At 39.2% G+C, this 21,513-nt stretch overlaps 1 protein-coding gene across 1 annotated transcript in view; it reads left to right on the top strand.

Annotated features, from left to right (window-relative positions):
* The window catches only part of UBAP2 (ubiquitin associated protein 2), a 95,388-nt gene that overhangs the window by 12,293 nt on the left and 61,582 nt on the right, over positions 1–21,513 (top strand). Inside the window, exons 2-6 of the mRNA XM_030466905.1 lie at positions 7,999–8,138; positions 12,078–12,155; positions 13,757–13,867; positions 17,639–17,792; positions 19,590–19,667. Of these exons, the coding sequence (XP_030322765.1) occupies positions 7,999–8,138; positions 12,078–12,155; positions 13,757–13,867; positions 17,639–17,792; positions 19,590–19,667 (561 nt within the window). The remainder of the gene's footprint in view (positions 1–7,998; positions 8,139–12,077; positions 12,156–13,756; positions 13,868–17,638; positions 17,793–19,589; positions 19,668–21,513) is intronic.

Genomic DNA, 21,513 nt, shown 5'->3' with positions numbered 1-21,513 from the left:
CAGTTGCAAGATACTGGATTGTGAGATGAAACTTGATTTTAATGGAATAAACTGTTTGGTTTCTACCTGTGTGGTGGATTGAACTTTGAATGAATATACAATCAGGTCCCAGGTGGAAACTAAAACTCTTGTTATTATGTTTTTTTGTCTCAAACTTTGCTCAGCCATCTTTCATTTGTGTGTGACTTCAAGAAGAGTGTGTTAGTTCTGGCTGCAGAAGGTAATGATTTTCCACCCTGGAAGACCTGCTAGTTCAGTTTTTTCCTCAGCTGCAATAGATTTTTTTCTTTTGTGAAATACTACTTAATAGTTTTTACAAGCCTTCTAGTTAGTGCAGTGTATAATTCAGTCTGAGTTGCAAGGTGACGAGGTTGTAGGTGTGCTAGCTGCTGCTTTCTGGGAATTTTTAGACATTGTGGTGCCCTTTTGCTGGATGCTACTCATGAAACCTTAGGAGAGAAAGCACCGAAGTCTATTTTTTTTTTTTTCATTTATTTCCCCACTTTTGGGGAGTGGAGCACAAACCCAGAGACACAGATATGAAGATATTGTAATACCGGTTGTTCTTCACCTCTGAATGTATCAGTGATGGAGTAAACAGCAAGTATATTGTTTATTGGCTTGGCTTCTAATTTATCTCCTTCAGTTACAAAATAACAGGACTCAGAGGTGTTTTTTTCTTTCTGTAGAAAGAGGAAGTACAGTGTTTGCCTGGCTGTTCACACACCAGGAACCACCTCTGAGGCACTGTGGTCTCTGTATACCCCAAGATACTGAGGCAGTTGGCAGTTCAGGACAACGTATGGTGGGGTTAGTGACAGGAACACATTATCTCTTTTACTTTGGTAGCTTTTATGAAGGGCTTCCATAAGAAAAACCTTTTCTATGGCAGAGGGCAAGAAATGAGGTCCTTCCATCAAAGATGAGAACAACACGTATTTAATTTTTTCTTCAGGTCAGGATAGGCCAGGACTTTTCTTAAAATATTCCCCAGCAAAGAAACTTACTTCAAAAAATGAACTTGCTGGTACCCCTTCCTCTCAAGATCCCCATGATTTCTGCTTGTCAAAGAGAATTCCCATATTCCCATTTTGTACATATCATAATTCTTTGTGGACCAGTGTAGCTGTCTGGGTGGGGTGGGTTTTTTTTTTTTTTTTGTTTGGTTTGGTGTTTGCTTTTGTTTTGTTTTTTATTGTTTGTCTAGTTCATGACAACAACTGTGGTTTGCTCGTGTTGCGTTTCAGTAAGATCCTGTAGTTCTCATAGTCCTAAGAGCAATGCATGGATAAAAAAAAATAATATCCAATTAGTCTAACTGAATCTGTGGTGCTTAGTTTCATTATGGTCAATGGTAAGTGCTGACAACGAGTGCATCTTGTAGATCCTTGCAAGCCTGCAGCTTTTAATTAGTTAGGACACTGAACAAGACTTAATTCTTTTTGCATGTGAATGTCCAGCGAGTTGCTATCTAATGTATTGTCATTCTTGCAGAGAGGCAGCAAAAAATAAGAGTAGCTGCGTGGCAGATACTGATGCCTGAAACATAAGGGCAAACAGAATCTGTTAGGACATCCACTGCTTTTTGATTGTCTAGAATCACTCAGGGGTGATGTTGTCTGACAGCAGAAGAGCAGAGCGGGTTTTGCTAACCAGATTTTTAGCTGTCTGAACATTGCCTTGGTGTGAAAGATAAAGCCCTAGGTAGAAGTTGGTTAGACTTCTCTGCTTTTTTTGTGATTGTCTTTTGGAAATTTAGATTTCTGTATGGATAAGGGCACTTGTTTCTTCTGAAGTTTGCATATTTATAAAGAAACAATGAGGTGCTGGATGTTCATTGAGTGTAGTTGGTGGATTTTGATTAAAGCTGGGCTAATTACCAGTCTGCTAAAATGCACAACAATTCTGTTAGAGACACTTGGAAAGTAGCAAAAAATAGCTAATATGTGAGATTAATGCTATTACTTAACTTTCATGATTGAAACCTGCTCTACTAGTGGAAAGCATTTGCTGCTCAGTCCCTTTCAATATCATGCTTTTGAGAGGGACTGGATACATGACCAGCCTTTGCCTAACTCCAGGCTTTTGAAGATGAGCACTTCTTTATTTTCAAACTAATATTGCCTTTTCTCTTATTTGTAAAGCCTATATGTATATTTGTCTTCCTTCGCATAACATTTCCTTAGGGCTATTAATCCTTGAAATGAACTTTTTTTGCTGATAATGAAAAATTATTGATTTCTGTAGGACAAGCTATGTTCTTACCTATTATAAATTGACTTGCAGAATAGTAATTTAAGATGGCAGCTTGGTGGGTTTAAGAAAGGAGTGTGAAAATAGTCACTTGTTTATTCAGTATGCTTGGTGACACAGCTGAAAGCGTATGTGATAGTTCATGTTTGCACTGCTATTCTGGCCACTCCTAGTGATCCTTTGTATTTGGTAAAACATTAGAGCATACAGATAGTACAATTTCTGTCTCCTGTGGTGTTCTGCCAGTGATGCAAGTCTATTCCTCATCATCAATATTTTTCCTATTTACTGTAGAACACTGAGAGATGACACATGAATCCTCTCAGGATCCATAAGCTTCAGGTTCAGTATTGTTGGCTTGGGGCAGTACAGACACTGAGTAATCAGCACTGCTTCTGAAGAGTACTTGATTCTTGCAAACTCTTCCCCTTTCAAGCAGTAATAAAGGTAGTGAAATTCTTTAGTGTCCTGGTTTCAGCTGGAATAGGTAATTTTTCTTCCTAGTAGGTAGAAGAGTGCTGTGTTTTAGATTAAAAATGAGATTTGGTATGAAAAGAATGTTTAATATACTGATGCTTTTGGTTGTTGCTAAGAAATTAAGGACTTTTCGACCATGTCTTGCTAGAGTGCAGATGCACAAGAGGCTGGGAGGGACCATAGCCAGAGTGGATCCAAACTGGCCAATGGAATATGCCATATACAACGTCATGCTCAGTGTATATGGGAGGGCTGGCTGAGATCTTTCTCTCTTCTGGGACTGCAGTTTTGGGATTTTCTCTCCTCTGGGATCACTAGTTGGGAATAGGCTGGTTACTGGTCGTCAGGTGGTGAGCTATTGTGCTGTGCATCACTCGCTTGTATGTTCTGTTATTGTTATTTTAATTTTATTTCATTTCAGTTATTACTTTGTTTTATCTGAACCTACAATATTCCTTACCTATCCCCTCTAATTCTCTTCCCCATTTCCCAGGACAGGGGAGGGAGAGCAAGAGCTTGCATAGTGTTTGGCTGCCAGCTGTATTGAAACCTCATCATTTAGACAACAGCACTTGAGGGAGATGCATTATATTGATGCTCTGCAGACATATTTTTTTTTCCTTTGCTCTTTTTCTTCATGCTTGCATTATGTTCCTGCTGTAGCAGTAAAATCTAGACTAATTGTATGTATACAATAGTCATTCCATCGTGAAGCAGTGTCCAGCCTTATTCCCAGGTCTGTTATTGTGAGTAGCCTTATGTTTGGAATATAAAACAGCAACCACACTTTCAGAGAGTTTAGAAAGTTTTCTGCACAGTGTTTTTTATCACAGTTCTTTGTCCGGAGTTAAGAAAATAACTTTCTTGAGACTGTCTCAGGAAAGGAATTGAAACTGCAGATGTTTTGCTTAGCTTATGGAAGTGAATATTTAACTTCAGAAGGATTCTTGAAAGTCAGGTTGCTGTATGTGGTCTGTCTCTGGAAGTTGAGCAGTAGATTTACTGTGTCCTGCGAGGCTTGCAGCCCTGTCAAGTCAATATGTATTCTGTGTCTCTGGCTTTTCTGACTTGAGTCAAAAAGGACTAGATTTCTTGCTGAAGGGAAGTTGAACAAAAGATCAAAGAAAGAGTTATGGTAGCTTTAAAAACCTGGTTTTTATGTTGATATGCATCCAATTACTCTTTGCTCCTTTACCTTCCTCATTGTAAATTCAAAGCAAAGATGCAGCTAAGTATGTTGGATAAGACTTATCGTAGAGTTAGGGAGGAGGTGGTGTTTGGCCTCCTTAGGAACTGAGATATCAGTATTTGGGTACTGCTTTCAGTAATTAAAATATTTGTTGCCATTCCATTATGTAGTCTGGTCATGGCTTATTATACAAAACTGTATCTGCAGTTGTAGTTAGGGTCCTTGTGCTTGATGTGCTGTGCACAGACAAACAGTAAAGCAGACAAAACAGAGATTGGGATGGTATTGCTCTGAAATCACTAAGTTAAGTGATTTGCTTAATGAGGAAGTGTTGAAGTTTCAGTTCCTTAGAGCTTAAGGAGCTAAACATACTTGAAGTCAACAATTTTCTTAACTATTGGAAGTTTTTTTAATTTTTGTTTTGTTTTGGTTGGAGTTTTTCTGTTTGATTTTACAGTAAAACAAAATCTTCCAGGATTACATCAGTGAAAAAAAGTTTGCAAAAAAGTTTGCAACAAGCCTGTGCTTATTTTTTTTTTTTTTAATTGTCATTTTCTTCATATAACAGTTTCAGATATCCCTGTCTCTTTCTTCAATGCTGTCTTCTCTTTTTTTTGCTAGTGCTAAAGAAGCATGTTCTGATGAATCATAGAATAGTTTGGGTTGGAAGGGACCCGCATTACATCTGATTCCAGTCCCTCTTTCATGTGTTCTTTAATGTGTTACCTTTTTCTTCAAAATACAGCAGTTTTGGCTGCTTGCTAGGAGCTACAAAGTGTCTAAAAGGTCAAGTGTTAACTTCTGGTGAAAGACTCTTGCACTGAGCCAGATACCGACATGGAAACTGAAGCATCTGCTTGTATGAGTGTTTTTTTTAAAAAAATCTTTATTAAACAGGTTTTAATTAAGAATTGTCTTGCTCCCATTCTCAAATCTTCTTTCCTCATTTGATATGCAGTTAAAATGAAGTTCATCAGCTTGTGATACCCTGCTCATTGCTATGACAACAGCCTGCCAAACAGACTTTAATCTAAGGAATTGGGGAGAATAAGAAGATGCTTTGAGAGCAAGGAAGTGTTCTTGTTGGCCTCACCTTATTAATAATATCTCATTTAATGCGAGAAATTGTGTTAATTCAAAGGCAGTGGCTGTGTGCCTCCCTGGGGCCAGCTGCTTTAGGGTTCTGAAGAGAATATGTTATAGGGTGTGAAGCCTCAGCCTGGTATGGTGAGGGTAAGCCCGTGCCAGGGGTGTGCAGAGTTTCCCTGGTCAGTGCTCCACCAGCAGTGGAACAGAGCCCAGCAGGGCTGGGCTGGGTGCTGCATCAGGACATGGCCTGTAGATAGTGGGATCCAACTAAGAGGGAATAAAATTGTTTTGTTTTGGAAGCTCTCTTTATATCAAGCTGCCAATTGTGCTTTTAAGAAGGCTGGATTGTGTCTCAATGGTTTATAACATGTCCATGTTGGCTTGATAGGGAATGTTGAACTGAGAGTGTGTTTTCTGTTGTCTGAAGCAAGCCATGAAGAGCCTCTCACCTTGGATGAGTTTTCTACTTCAGACCTGTTGCCAGATTGCACTGTTCATGGTCAACAAGATGAGGATCTTCTTTAGGGATCCTGTTATACTGTTCAAGTTGTTTGGCACTTTTCCTACCAGCAGGCTGATCTTGCTGTGCCACTTCATTCCCCAAGAGTATTAAAAGTGTCCTTTCATCTTGAAAACAAACATGATTTAAAGAGCTGTCGCAGAGACTCTGTAAAATACATGTTAGAAGAGGGAGAAAATACAGCTTTTTAGGTAACAGAAGTTGCCTAGTTATCAGAAATGTAGGCTCCAATTAAGTGTTTGTGTTACAAACAAATGGAAAACTGTCCATCCATGCCCAAGACATGGATGAAGGTGTTTTGAGTACCTTTGGTGAAATTAGAGAGAATAGCATTGAGATGCATGTCAGAATTCTTAGGTACCAGAACTTTTGTAACATGGTGATAATTCAGAAATTATAAACAAATTGAGACTCTGTGGAGTTTCTCAACATACCTTAAATCACAGTGGGCTAATTCCATACAATAAGACTTCATACAATTAGCTTGTCTTTCAGAGGGGTTAATGCTCTCTCTTAGGTTCTCTGTTTGAGGCTTTTTTTCATTACTTATTGTACAAGATTCAAATCATGAAGAGCTGACTGATACTTGCAAAAACACAACCAAAACCACAAAGGTCACTGTTAGTCTATACAAAGTTATTTTTTTAACTTTTGCAATCCAGACAACAAGGCTTATAACGCAGATTTTAACATAAAGGGCAAAAGTAATTTCTGTTGTGAACTCAACTGAAGACTGCTCCTCACATGTTTGAAATACCATTGGACAGCCACAACTGAATGGTCAGTGATAAGTGCTGAACTTGCTGTTCAGGGTGTTTCTGTATCTAATCAATATTTTGCTTCCCATCTAACATGTTGTGATGAGCTTGACTAATATGTGGGCTTAGGTTATCAAGCACAGTACCTTGGAAGTCTGCGTGTTCTGGGGCTTAGGAGACAAATTAGATTACATGAAGAGAGCAGGGGACAGATTGGCTTTGGTGAATATATTCATAAAGCTGGCAAAACATGGTGTTCTAGTTCACCTTACACTACAGTCAGTTCCTGGTAAAGGCAGGCCTTTTCTTGTTAAATATGTAAGACTTCACGGAAATATGCTTTATCCTCAGATGCTATTGAACATTTTAACTAGCATATAGAGAAATTCAATGTCAGGGTTCAGTTTTGGCCAAAAAAAAAAAAAAAGTATTTCTGAAGTGAAAAAAAATTTAGGTGGTAATGGGGTTGCTTGTGTTTCTGATTGAAGATGAGGTTCCTGAGCATCATGTTTAAAGTGAAGTTTATCTCATTGCAACTTTAACTGGTTACTACCCATTACCCGTGAATGCTGTTGAGTAGAGGGTGTTGAATGTATCCATGCACTTAAAGCAGTTTGTTCAGTTTTCATCTGAGCATTACTGTGTATTGAGCCCAGTGCTAGTCAGCTTGCACCAAAGCTGCTGCTGGGACAAGTTGCATGTTGAGGCATGTTCGTACATTTGGGCTGCAGTAATAGAGCTCTGCTGCTTGTTTGCACATCATCTGCCACCACTTGCAGGTTCCTTAAATTTGCAGTTTTACTTCCCAATGTCACAGGGGCAGAAACCAGGCAGTTAACTATGACCATTGTGACCACTTGAGAGGTCTGCTTCCAATTATGATAGCTACTGTAAATCACATTCATCAACTAGTCTTGTGCTAGATGCTGATCAGAGAGAATAATAAATTTCTTGTTTCAAACTTGAAGGAGAGTGAAAGCTGACTGCCTCAGATGCATGTATGGATGTGTATAAGGGGGCTGAGTTTTTGTTTTGCTTTATTTGTTGTCAATAAACGTATGTTTAAATCAGGGTAGCAGGTAGTTTTGTAGATAATTTTTGTAACTGAGGGAGAAAAAAACCAACTATGTGCAGCAGTGGTATTTAAAGACAAGGATCATTGTCTCTTTTATAAGAAAGAGACATGAGGAGTGGGTATTGGCCAAGGCCTCCCTACATGTGCAGGAAAGCAGCTTGATGATGAGAAGAGAGGAACTGCCTAGTTTGTAAATGTGATTTTTGCACTAACATTCTGTGTGGGAGGTTAGATTCCAGGCATCAAAGCAAGACAAGGTATTAGGGAAATTTAAGGGGTGGCAGAGAGGTAGCTGAACTTGCAGCAAGAGTGTCAGATAGAAAGTTTCTATGTTAAATAACTGGCAAAAGCCAAAGTGAGATTTAGATGCCATCTGGAAGTATGGATCTAGGTAGATCCCAATTAACTGACAGAAATGCTTTTTATACCATGCATTTTCCCCTCTACTGTAAATACTATGATAAATCCAATAATAGTATATTAAATCTGCTTTCTCAGGAGTCTCTGTGCAGAGCTGGTGGCAAAAGCAGAAAGAGTTCAAGCTATTGCATTTGTGTATTATCTGGTAATCTGTACCCTGCCTTAACTCATGCTCTTCTTTTTTTGTTTGTTTGTTTGTTCCCCCCCCTCCTTCCAGATTTTCTATTTTGTACATACCTTGTTTTGTATATACTGTATATGATGACTTCGGTGGGCAGTGAACGTACCCGGGGCACTCGGGACAAAATGCAAATTTCAACCACACAGCCAACACAACCACAGAAACAAGTAGTACAGGTACGTGATACTATTATAATCTTCTCTGGTTTGAAAGTTGAGCGTGTAATGCTATGCATTCCTTCCCTAAGTCAGTAAAAATTGAGAAAAGACAGGAGGAAAAAACACAGTCTATTTGGGAAGAATATATTTGATATCACACTTCAATTGCTCAGTAATCCAGCACAGCATTAAGGAATTTCTGTATTTTTGTCTCTAAAGGAGCTTTGTGTTCTTCATGTGAGGAATACTATGCATGTTCCTTTGTCATGATTTCTATCCTGTGACCTCAGTGTCCTCAGATCTCAACTCTTCCATATGCCCACCTCCTGATTCTGGAAGGTTTCTAGTCTGTAGGGGAATATGGGTGGGTGGGAAAAGCTTTGTTACGTGAATGCTGTGTTCTACAGCGTGATGTAGGAAGTCACAGTAAACTTCTTGTGCAGTGTCCTCACAAAATTAAATTAAGATGGTCCTCTGCTAGTGGACTAAAATTATTTTAAGCAGCTGTGAGACTGACACTAAGCTCTGAGCCCATGGTCTTGATTCTCAGCAATAGAGCCCTGAAGTTTTGTGCTTGTCTGGGTTACAGAGTGCAAAATGTCTGTGCTCCTGGCAACTCATTATTCACCTGTCAGGTACTTCTTAAAATTGGACTCAGTTCAAGAATTGCCTCAGTTCTCTGCTGGCAGAGAGTACATCAATCCGGAAGTGGTCCCCTGGGAAACTGTGTCTTTTATGGTTTTCTAGACTGATCTTTGAGAGGGGCTCTTGTTCTTTTTTGTACAGTATTAATTATGTGAGATCAAACCTTTATCATCTCCATGTGTTGCAGCGCTTTGCATGGTGGTGATTGATACTGATGTGTGGATTTAGAATGTTACTTTCAACAGATGAAGTTGAATTTGGTTTTTTTTAATGATAAGTAAGGCTACAGAGTATAGTGAGTAGGTTGACAGAAGAGGTGTTTTCCCCTTTTTTACATTTGCAAGACAGCAGTGGAGCACTCTGCCCAGTTGTTGGTTCCCTGGTACAAGACAGATAATGGCAGATGGGAGGAGCTCAGTGAATAGCTGCAAAGATGGTTGAGGGGGTGGAGCACAGGGTGGATGAAGGGTAGCTGAGGGAAATGGATTTGTTCAACCCGAAGAAGGAAAAGCAATGTCAGATATTCTATTCAGATCCCTTGTAAAAAGGTGTAGAAAAGGTGAAGCCAAACTCTATTCCTAGAGTGACCATGGCACAAGTTGGAACACCTGAAATTCCATCTGTAACAAGGAAAACAATCGTGTACCATGAACATGGTTGTGGACGGGAGAAGTTGTGGAATCTTTGGGCCCCAAGCAGATCTTCTGACAGGACATGCCCTTAGTTGGAGGTTGCACTGACTATCACTGGAAGACCTTTCCAACCCATGTAGTTCATTGATTTTAAGCACTGAGTTTTACAGATATTTTTCTGCATTTTGTCTGCTTGTGCCGGTTCTTGCATAATAAATACTAGTTCTGTGAATTCAGTGGAAAAGATGGGTTACTTAATACAGAGCAGTTGTGTTTTATCACACCATATTTTTTGTTGTTTATATAATCAGATGGACCTTCCTGCTTAGTCAGTCTTTACAGATCAACAGAAATGTGTGATTTTACTGTTTAATCACCACTGATTTGTTTCTCTGAAATGTAGGATAGTTTTGCTTTCCTAAACAGAGGTTTTGTTGTCATAATATCACATTGATCATAAAAGAATGGCTATGTAATTTCTATAATAACTAAATTGTGTTGCCTCTGGATAATAAACATATGATTTAATTGTAAGATCTAGGCCTATTGCTCTCACTTAATTTTGTATTCTGCACACTTTTGTTTTCTGGTAGTCGTTGGGTAAAAGTTTCCTTCACTCTGCTATACTACAAGAATAACATCTCTTGTCACATTGAGTGATGTTTTAGCTGTTTTAAGATGCTACTGTTTTCTTACTTGCAATTAAAACTTACACTCTTTTATAGGATACTGTAGTGTTAACTTGTAAAGGTGTTGCCTTTAAAATAAGGATGAGCCCTGGGACATGGCACTGGGAGAAAACCAAAACATTTTGTGACAATGCTTTGTTGTTTGTGTACCAAAGAAATAAGTTGTGTACTTTTTTTGGTTTTCTTTTGAATATTCAGTTCCACCTGGTTGTAATCCACTGGCATAAATATTAATGACATTTCACCTACTTGTGTTTCTAAGCTTTCTGTTTACACAGGAAAACTGAAGATAACTGTTACACATTTGATATTGTTAGAAAATAAATACATCTTCTAACATGGACTTGAAAAAAGTTCGTTTACAGAAAAAATTATTTGTAATGGCTTCCTGCTTCTGGTGAAGTATCCTGTCATGTCTCAACAGAAATTACATTGTCTGAATTTATTTAACTGTGTGTATCTTTAAAGGAAATCTCTTCACTAGCTTTCAAGTTGCAGTGGGCCTGAGGAGGTTGAAATCAGAGCAAGTAGATGGATCAACAAGGCCTAATTCCTGAAACCTGTTTTTGCTGTCTGCTGAGTTCTCTGCAGACACCAAGAGCAAGATTGTTTGCATAGAGCACTGCACTGACCTGGAGGCTTTTGTGGAGGGTGGCACCAGGGCTGGAGTGAGTAATTCCAGAGCAGGCTCTCCTTCAACATGACACTTTGAAAATGTGAAGCAGTGCAGAGTTCTTAGCACCGTTACAAACACTGATGGTCTTGGAACTTCACCTCTGGGAACAGCAAATGTCACTTCCTTCAAGGAACTGGGACAGCTGCAGTAACTTCTCAAGGAATAAGCATCTGGTAGTGTGTGGTGGAGTAATTTTTAGACTCTTAGTGTTTACACGTGACAACCTCCTCTAGAGCATGTATTTGGTAAACTCCAAAAGTGAAGCAGTTTGAGCTTATTAAGCTTCAGCTTGTGGGGCACAGAAGTTCATGTGAGAGTCCTGAGAAGTGAGGCTTTGAAAGGTGAGATTCAACCCGTTGGCCATTATGAATCCTTTCCATCAAGCATTTCAGGTAGATTGGGTGGTCCCCTTCCCAATGAAGAAGTTTCCCACAGCACATCAGCTCACGTTTCAGGGTCCTAGCTCTCTGGTATGAGCCTTCTCTAGCATGAGATGGAAGCCTCTTCTATTTGAGCAGAAATTACGTTAGGTCCAGGATCATGTAGTATGGAGTTCTCTTTGATATTTTCATAGGATGTGGACTGCAAATGCTGCACTATGAAGAGTGGTGTGTATGTTGGGACGTGAGTGTTCTTGAGCTGCTTTCTCTGGGGCAGCCATAGCCAATATGGGTTTATGGAACAGTAACCATTAATTTTAAATTTTCTTATTTTGGAGTTGTCAGCATGGATTTGTGGTGCAGAAATGTTACAAAAGCATCGAATACTTCATCAATAGCAAAACGCTTTAGCAGTTTACAGAAACCATTATTTGCTTCTAAGAAAAATAAGTGCAGCTGTTCACAGGGAAAATCTTGAGGCAATGACTCAGCTTCTTTTTAAGTGCTCCAGAAACCACATTCAGGTTGGTTTTGGGATAATCATGGAAAGTGACACAAGCAGCAATACTGAGACACCTGTTTTTTTAGGAGTACCATCAACAGTTTGTTACAATAAAACTCTTAACTCTGGAGTTGTATATTAAATAAAAGTAGTAATACCAAAACATAGGCCCCTGTGGTAAATTCTGTTTTATTACATGGTTGTCTTGTCTGTGTGGTGACCTTTGGCTGCGTCAGACATGTCAGAACATGCTGGAATTGCTTCTCTCACAGCTAACTTTAAAATGGTGCACAGATGTTACTAAGTTCCTCTGTGCTTGTTGTGTCTGTTACTTTTAGGAAGCTGGGGGAAAAATGTATGATGAGACAGGAATATACTTCTAAAAAACTATTATTGCCTTTTATGTACTTTATTGGATATTTACATTTTTCAGGCAACAGCAGAACAGATTCGCCTTGCGCAGATGATCTACGATAAGAACGATGCAGATTTTGAAGACAAAGTGAAACAAGTATGTTTACTATGGTACAGAGTTTTTATGCCCTGCAAAGATGCTCCAAAGCAGGCTTGCATTTTGGAGATAGAGTCTCTGTTTCTGATTTAGACGAAGAAACATTTTGTCAGAAGAATGTAAATTTAACTAGAAAAAGGTGCTCTTATTGCTCTGTAAAGTCTTTTCATGAGACATTTTTTGGTAACGTAGTGCTGGCAGTATAGTTATACTGGTGTGTTTTCCTTTGTAGACATGCTTTTAAGCCCAAACTCATTGGTGCTGATGTACCTTACGAGTTTTATCTCTACTGCATGGTCCTGGTGCTTAATGATCACCAAAATAAAGAGTACATTTGGCTTCTCTACCTGCCGAATAAACGTGTCACCTGTGTAAAATGAGCTTTCTAATATCCTGGCTGTTTTTTAGAAAAAGAAAAATCTAAGCATAGCTTAAAGGTGAATCAGTATTATTTTAAAAAGATAAAATTTTGACCTCACAGATCTGTATATGCATTAAAGCAAAAGAAGTACATGGTGGAAATTAAATCTCACACCATTTCCTCTTCTATACTGAGTTTTGGATTTAGATACTTGAGCTATCATTACCAAGACCATTAATACAAACAGCAGTGAGAACTGGGATCCCTGTTCTGCTGTGGGTATTGGTGATCTTTGTCTAGGGAACACATCAGAAGAACCTAGGAGTACACCCAGAAAGAGAGGACAGTTAGTAAGAATGCATCAGTGCAGCAGAAGAGTGGATTTTCTGGTTTCTTTTCCCTTGTAAAACCTCATCTGAAACATTATCCAATGCCTTTTGTTGTTCTTGTTACAAACTTGTTCTGTTGCTGTGCCAGAGTGAAGTCTTGTACTTATTGAAGCCAAAGGACCCTTATGAACAGTGCCTGTAGTTCTGCTGGCTAGAAGGATAAAAATTAAGTTATGCATAGAAGATATCCCATATTTTACATTTTGCTTATGTTTCTAGTTATGTAGATTTATTTTTATTAAACTGAGTGACGTTTTACCCCCTGTATACTATGACAGAGTGGTTATTTCCATCCAGCACCCCAAGACATGCATCACAGATCTGCAGAGCATAATTCAGTACAAGGTCTCACTAAGCAGCCACTGTGTGTGTCTTTTGAATGGCATTATGCTGAAATGGACTGAGGCAGCTGACCTGGCTGAAAAACAACCTTTTCCTTAGCCCAGGTGTTTTTCCAGATGGATTACCATGTCTTACTTCATCTATGTTCTCAGAGAGTGGGATAAAGAGGGGGGATGTTTGATGGGGAGGAAGAGGGGATGATTCTGGTCTATGCTGGTCTTTTGTAGCTTTACCCTCATGTACTGCTGTCTCTGGGGTGGCAGCATTTTCTGCAAGCATATAGGAAGAAAGGGTGGAAGAGTGCTTCCTTGGTTACCATCAAATTTGTGCTTCATCCTGTCTCTTGTCTGAATCCCAAGCAGATCTGTAAAGTTCAGATACCTTTAATTAGGTGTTTTGTTTTCTCGGATGTGGGAGCTGTGCTCTTCTAGGAATCTGTGGTGGTAGTAACTCTTATTTTCTTACTGTGGTAATTTAGATGTTTTAACTTGTCTGACTTTTGCTGCCAGCTTATGGAAGTGACGGGGAAAAACCAAGATGAAAGCATAGTGGCACTACATGATTGTAATGGGGATGTGAACAGAGCAATCAACATACTTCTGGAAGGAAGTTCAGACACGGTAAGGTTTTACTTTTGTAATAAACTGCTGTTTATTGTATCTTTTTATTTACAAGAACTGACTGGGGACTTTGTATTTTGGAAGGTTTTGATTTCCATGTCTCCAAATAATTTTGAATTAAGTGAAATACTGCATGAATACCTTAAAGTAGGCTCAAACTTTAAAATGTTGTGGATGTTCTACTGACCTCTTACTGCATGTAGATGAAAGCCAGAGGACTCTGCCATTTTAAGTCTGCATCAGAACCCAGTACTCTGTCAGACCTGGGCCTGGTTTTTGCTGCTATGTTTGTAGTTATTCTGTAGCACCTCCATAACCCTGAGGCCTGGGTCTGAGAGTTTGCCACAGGCAATCTTTATAAACCTGTATCCATCTTTATGAATCTTCATAAAGGACGGGCAGGTATTTTAAGCTGTGCAACTTCTGTAGGTGCACATTGCCAGTATTGAAACTGGGGGGGTTTCAGCATCTGAAGATTACATTAACAACACCACTAATACAGCAAGTTTTTTCTCCTTTTACTGTGCTGCTGATTTGCATGACTTCATTGGAAAACATGAAGAGGAAACTAAACAATGGGATTATTACAACAAGTAGTGTTGCTTGTAATGTTGCATAGAGCAGGTTTTTCTTTGTCCCCGGAGTTATCAGGCAAATATGCCTTGCTGTGGTTGAAGCTTTTGCTGGAGGGACTTCCTACAGTTTATCTGAGGCAGTAAAGTAGATTCCATCTCACCTAAATTGGGAAAGAAACCTGGACTTCCTTTCTTAATTCTGAACATTCAGTGTTTCCTGTGATTTGTCAGGATGTGTATTCTGATTCTGATTCTGAATATATACATTATTATAATGTACCCCCACACACCCTACATCAGGACAAATGCTGTTCTGACTGATGGGATTTTTGTTTCTATCCCTTTTTTGTTTATGAGAGCTGTGGTCACCTAACATGCACAAGTATATAATACTGAGCAAGCTGGAAGTAGAAGAGAGCATCTCACCTTGATTAAATCTGTTTTAGTAATGCACTAGTTTTGTGTTCTCTTCTGCTTCTCTCATTTGCTGCTATGTACTTGAAAATAGTGTTCTGATTGATAGAGAATTTAAATGCTTTCTCACTTCAGCAAGCTGTTAATTATGGTGATGTGGAAGAAACTTCTCAATTCATTTATCAGTTAGAAGCAACATATTCATATGCTCTGCTCTGTTGACAAGTGGTGCCTCTGAACCCTCTGCTCTCTGCAGGCAATACACAACTTAGAAACAGAACTAAAAGGCTCAAGGAGGAAGGACTATTAATTGAAGGACTTGAAGAAATTTATTACTCTTTATGGAAGTTTGTGGGCCTCCAACTTGAAGAATTTGTTGTAAGGCCAGAACAGTGTAACTGTATTTGGTGGAAAGTTGGAATTGGAAATACTAGTAGTTCTGACTGCAGGTTCTTCAATGCACTGGAAATTTTCTTAGTTAGCTAGTTTGTTTTTTGTTTTGTTTACTTATCTCATTTGAAAGAAGGAGTGTCTGTACAGTGTGCTGAGTGAAAAAAGCGAGTGACAGCTAGGAAAGCCCATATATAATTTCTTCGGCAGTCTGTAAGTTTTGTCTTTTTTAATGCTATGGTGCTTAAGGGTTACAGTGTGTTACTTAGAAGATTTTTACTTGCAACAGTTGTGACAGTCCGGCTTTGGATAGATACAGACTTGTGAAGAGAGTAAGAGAAGAGCATATTTCTGTGCTCAAGACTTCCATTAATTTAACTTCCTACAGGTGTAAGATACATTTTATGCCCAGTGAGATTTTACTTCGTAAATATTTGAAGATAGAACAAAGAGGACCTTAGATATTATTTTCATCATGTAGGATCAGGACAACAAAAAAACTTCTCTTACATATTTTTAAAGGTCAGGTCCACAACTATAATTTTGGATTGCCTCAGACATTGCCAGATGAAATTGTAATCAGTTAGCTCCATGACAAAAGCAGGCTGCTTTGATAGTCTGTGATGGATTGCTGTGCCCAGAGGTAGCACCATCCTTGTTCTTAAAGGACAGGCTCAGCTTCTCAAGGCTTTCCTCATAATTGTATTTTGGGAAAGTATCGATCTGATGCTTTCATAGTAACCCTTTTACGTTGCGAAGTCGTGTAAGATCTTATCAAGGAGATCCCTTCCAGGATCATCCACCTTTGGGTATTTCTTAGAGTTTTTCAACATTTTCTGGCACCATGTCCATCAGTGAAGCAGCAGTGCATTCTGAGCTGTATAGATGTGGATCTTCAGTTATCAGTACAACTATTTTTTCTCATATGAAGTGTCTCTAAATCTCTAGGAGTGTTTTAGTGTCTAATGTATTTTCATAGACTATGGCAGGTGAAGCCAACTGTAGGAAACAGTTTTCTAATGTGCAAATACCACAGTAGTGCCCAAATGTGTAATTTTGTACTTGCAGTCCATGCTGTCTGCACTTTGCCTGGGTTGGCTTGTGGTGGAGTAGTTTTCTGTGCTGCAAATGAAGCTGAAAAATGACTTCAGCCTTCTTTCTCACTTATACCCTGTTAAAAAAACTAGAGTAACCATTCTCTTAGCACTTACTCTCTCAAAAGTGACAGTAGAACATTGAGTTTATGTTTGTGAACTGCTTTGTTACCTGCTTGCTCAATAGGATTTTCCCAGTGTTTTCCCAGGTCTGGGTAGATTGGGTCAGTTCTTTATTGGCAGCCTCGTGAGGGCTTCCGAGTTGCTGTTTCCTGAGCTGAGAGGCAGTAGGACAGGACTTGGATGTACTGATAGCCAACCCTTTTTGAGGTGCCTGTCAGAGGTCATGGCCTGAGCACTTCACAATTGATGACACCTTAATTACACATGCACATTTTCTCATTAAATACCTTATCTACACTTCTGGGGAAGGGCACATATGTATAAACCTATCTGCCATTTTAATGCCATTTAAATGCCACATTGCTTTGCATCTGTGGCTCAATAGACTATCTATGTTGTGCTATTCTTAAGCAGGAGACTGAGTGATTTTATTTTCAGCTCCTACAGACACTTCTATGGAGGTGATATGATCCCTGAATTTATTTTAAATATGGACTTTAATATTAAAGCCAAAGCCTGATGTCTGGACCTTGGTTCCTTGTCTTGTTTAGACATATTTTTTCCAGGAAACGTCACACACACATCACGTGTGTGTGAGCTGTAGCTGTTTTATGAGTGGATGGTCTGGCTTACCATGGCTCCAGTTTTCCCAAGTTGTTTTTCTGCCATTCTGTCTCTTGGTGTTTGAATTCTAGTACATCTGAATAATAGTTTTTCTCTTCTTCCTCCCTCCCACCCAACCACTTCAGAACATGGACTTAATATCAATCTCTTAAGCTGTCTTTCATGCCCTTGTGAGAAAAACAGCTCTGTGCATGCTCTCTTGCTAAATTTATGACATTAGTTGAGAGTGAAATTGTTGCTTACTTCGCAGGTTTTCTGCATTGTGGTTGTATCTGGGCTTCCTTGAACTAGTAAGTCTATTATAACCAGAAGTATTTGGGTTTCTTACACTCCATAAGAAAATCCGACTTCTAAAAGTCTAAAAGTTTCTTTCTCCTCCCAGAATCACAGCCTATATTTCCATTTGTTTCAGAGTAGTCTGCAAAGTATTACATCTGTGATAACATGCCAGCACCTCATTTTTTTCCTTGAAGGTCTGTGAAGTGCAAGTATACATTGAGAGCTATTTCTGCCTTTTTGACTTGGTATCCAATTCTGTTCTACTCATACAGACTTCCTGGGAGACTGTAGGGGGGAAGAAGAAAAGCCTTGGAAAGGAAAGTTCAGAAAACAAAGAGAACAGAGAAAAACGAGGGGACAGAGAAGTGAGTCGTGGACGGGGAAGTTCCAACAGACGGGGAAGAGGAGGCAGCCGTGGCAGAGACTGTACGTATAGCAGTTCATTTTTAAAGATTCAGGCACTTTTCTTGCAGCTGAAGCTGCCTGAATTGAGAGTGAATTCTTAATTGAGTCAAGCCTGTCTGAGCTCTAGTAGCTCAGAGCTGAAGGGATCATAACTTGTTTGTAGTACAGGTGTGCTTGTCTGTCTGTGATTTGCTTTTGGGATGGTCTGTGCTTGTTCAAAGGGAATTTCAATTAAATTAATTTAGTTGTCCCTTTTTTTTTTGATTAAGTGTTGTTGTACAAATTGCTGTTCTTTATTTAATTTTTAGAGTTTACTCTTTGTAAGACTTGCTTGAGAGCAAGTATGTCGCTAGACAGCTGATACACCTGTTTGTTTCTTTTAATGAAAAAACTGTCCAGCTTTGACTCCATCTCCTTTTATGAGTGGGAGAACCTGAAGATGTTCTCATCTTCTCATAAGGGGAATGAAAAGACTGGGATCATTATGATTCTCTAGCATATATTACTCTCATAAGCCAACAGAAGGTGAGTGTCTGCAACAGAATTAATTTTTTGTGAGTTGAAACACTAAAAAAACCTGCTACAGTTTATAAAGATGCGGTAATCCACAGTACAAAAGCAAACCAGTGTTTCTAAGTTAGGAGGCATCACATTAGATCACTGTTGGATGCATGTTACTTTTTTCTCTAAATTTTTCAGCAATATCAAAACTGTATACACTACCTATGGGGGCTGTAGGCAATCAACACTGATAGGTGAGCAGAGAAATGGGAGTGAAAAAAAAAATATTTAGCTTTTCATTTTCAAGCAGGAAAAACGCCTACAAAGTCTTCAAATGCATTATTGGAATGTAATAAAATGTTACGCCAGTCAAGACCTTGTGGGTCTTTGTAGAAAAGAGTAACGTCAAGAATAATAATAATAAAACTTGCAGCTTTGATTCAAACAGATTTAAATCAGATCTATCAATATGCAAGTGAGCAAATGTTTTGCCAGAGCCAGGTGGCACGCATAGCTTTTTGTAAACTGGTTTAAAGATTTTTCAGATGGTGACTGAATCTAGGTACTATCTTTCCAGCTTTATATCCGAGCATTAAGGGTTTTGTTGCTGCCATTAGGAGAAGGTATGATGTATAAAATCTCAGCAGAGTTTTAGGTTAGTCTTTTTTTCCTTCTTCTTCAAGGAGGCAGCCATCTTGCAGAGTACCTCCTTGAGAGTTTTCCACAAAATAATGAAGTTGCATTGCTCTTCTAAAGTCTCACCTATCCCAGACATCATCCCTCTGATTTAAATATAGAGGAGAGTATTTTTAAGTTTTCCTGGCTGGACAGGGATGTGGTATGAGCAGGCAGGAGATGGTTCTTGATTATCCCTTATTCTTTCACTGTTGTGACCCAGTGCATTATCAAGCAAGCAGAGTTTGAGGCAGCTGTATTTCCTGCCTTATTTAAGAGTTGAGGTTGTAATTAATTTATTAATGTAGGGTGCAAACATTGCACTTGTTTTTTTCTGCTCCCCCCATCCCAAACCCACAAGTGTGTGTGCTGAGGGACATTTCCTTCCTCTTGAAAATTTTACTTCGCAGAATTACAGAAGTGTCACAGTGGGAAAAAAACCTCTAAACTATTCTTTGAATTGTCCAGTGCAGAGAAAACATATCTTGCTTGCATCTAGGCCTCCAAAAAGGAAGGATAACTGTGATCTGTTGACCAGCCCACTTCAAAAATCTTTCTTTTGGAGTTCAGGTTAAACTAATAACTGTATTGTCTCATTTTACGAGTACCTACAGCTTCTCTTAAGCTGTCCTCTCTCCACAGTTAGGGCTGAAGAGAATGGAGTGGACAGCAATCAAGGAGACAGGCCTTCAGACCGTGGGAAACGTGGCCGTGGGAGAGGTGAGATGGTGGCATTGGTGTGGGACTGGCACTGATTTCATGGCCTGAAATGGGATTTGCCCATCTGTTTCATCAAACACTTCTTTCTGAGCATTTGTTGGCTATCCTTTGATTCCATAAGCCCTTCAGCCACCTCTGATTTAGGTACAACCTCCTCTCTTATCATGCCCTTGTCATGTCTTGGTCTCAGAACAACCTGACATAATTTAAAAAAAAAAAAAGAAAAAAAGTCACCTTCGTGCTCATTTCCTGTGTAGTAGGCTGGTGTGCTTTGACTGTGGAGAGCTGTTTTCCCAGATCAACTCATGCCAGCCTCCTGTGAGTGGGAGTGCACAGGGCTCCTCAGGATGTACCTTGGCAGCAGGAGAATACAAGATCCCATCTGCAGGGCTCTTGGCAAGGGACTTGATGTATATTTGTGCTGTTTCTTTTGGGTGGATCTCATTGTTAGGCTTTACTTCTCTTTTCCATAGTCAACTAGAGAAAGTACGAGCCCCTTTAGAGACTTTCTTGTGAAATAAGGAACTTGGCATGGAAGAGTTGATAAGGGTAACTGTGGATAAGAATGCTGCAAAGTCTTAAGTGCATCTCTGACCCTACCCTATAGAAAAAATAGGAAAGATGTTGATAATGGAGTTGATACGGAATCAAGGAATCTGTAGTTGATTTGGATTTACAGAGGTTGAAGTGGAAAGCAGCTTGTTTTTTCTTGGAAGAGGAAGAATGAAAGTGAGTAATCTAGGCACTGTGCAGATTGTGTGGGGAAATTGATAAAGTACACTGCTGAGCTAATGTACTTAATAAGTAATGTCTGACTCAAGAAAAATTCTGCCTTCAAAGGACTCCCTTCTCTTTGGAATAACCAGTAATGAGGCATTCAAAGACAGGCACATCCAATTTAAGTGTCTCCAGATCTGCATCCTGAGGAGTGTAAAGATACAAAGATAATGTAGCTTCTAGGGGGTTGCAAGTGTGACTCAGCTGTGCCTGTGAATCAACAAATGCCACATGGTGTGTGCAGAGAGGCAGCTTTGCAGAGGAGGGTGTGGTATGGTTCACAGATACAGTTTTTGGTGTGTTAGCATGGTCAAAAGATGGAATGGAAGACAGTATTTGTTTTATAAAATAATCTTCTATGCTCAGATTCTAAACGTAAAGATAGGACTTCTTTAAATTGTTGGGTGAAACTTCAGAGGTTAATCTCAAGTTCAAGTTTTTATGAACAAAACACTGCTTTTGTGGCCAGCACTGTAGCTATCTTGATGAATATCATATGTCTCAGCCAAAGCACTAAAACATCATATCACACTCACATATCTGACTGGAGAAATTGGAACAGCTCCAAACAATTTTTGTTCACTGGCTTAGTATACATAATATTGCTGTGTATCTCTAAAATATTTTAGACTATACATTCATGTGTGGAGTGTATGTTAATGAAGTGTTTCTCAGCCATCTATGATAAACCTGTTGAACGACTTCAGGATCATTAGATTACAAGTGTGTGCATTCTGTGGCAGGAAATACCTAATTTAATTTTACAATGCAAGCTCCTGAAATCTGCAGAGAGTTGTATGAAGCTGTGTAATTCACTTCTCAGTATTTCAGGGATGTATGACCTTCTGTGGATATTAGTAGAAATAATAAAAAGCTTCCTTCCATTTTATTCAGTAGTCTTTCTTTGCTGCTACACAAAACAGTCAAATTGGGGTAAAGTACTTTAGCTGAAAGTAAATGGATCGCTGCTAATCACCACAGAACCCTCTTTTAGAAATGTTTCAGGCATAATGTGTATGTAGGAGTCTAGAAATTGGGTACTAAACTAGGGGTTACTAATATCTGAGCA

The sequence above is a fragment of the Calypte anna genome, chromosome Z (genome assembly GCF_003957555.1).
Source record: "Calypte anna isolate BGI_N300 chromosome Z, bCalAnn1_v1.p, whole genome shotgun sequence".
NCBI lineage: Eukaryota > Metazoa > Chordata > Aves > Apodiformes > Trochilidae > Calypte > Calypte anna.
The sequence above is the reverse complement of the archived record's forward strand: the minus strand, read 5'-3'. Positions and strand labels throughout refer to the sequence as shown.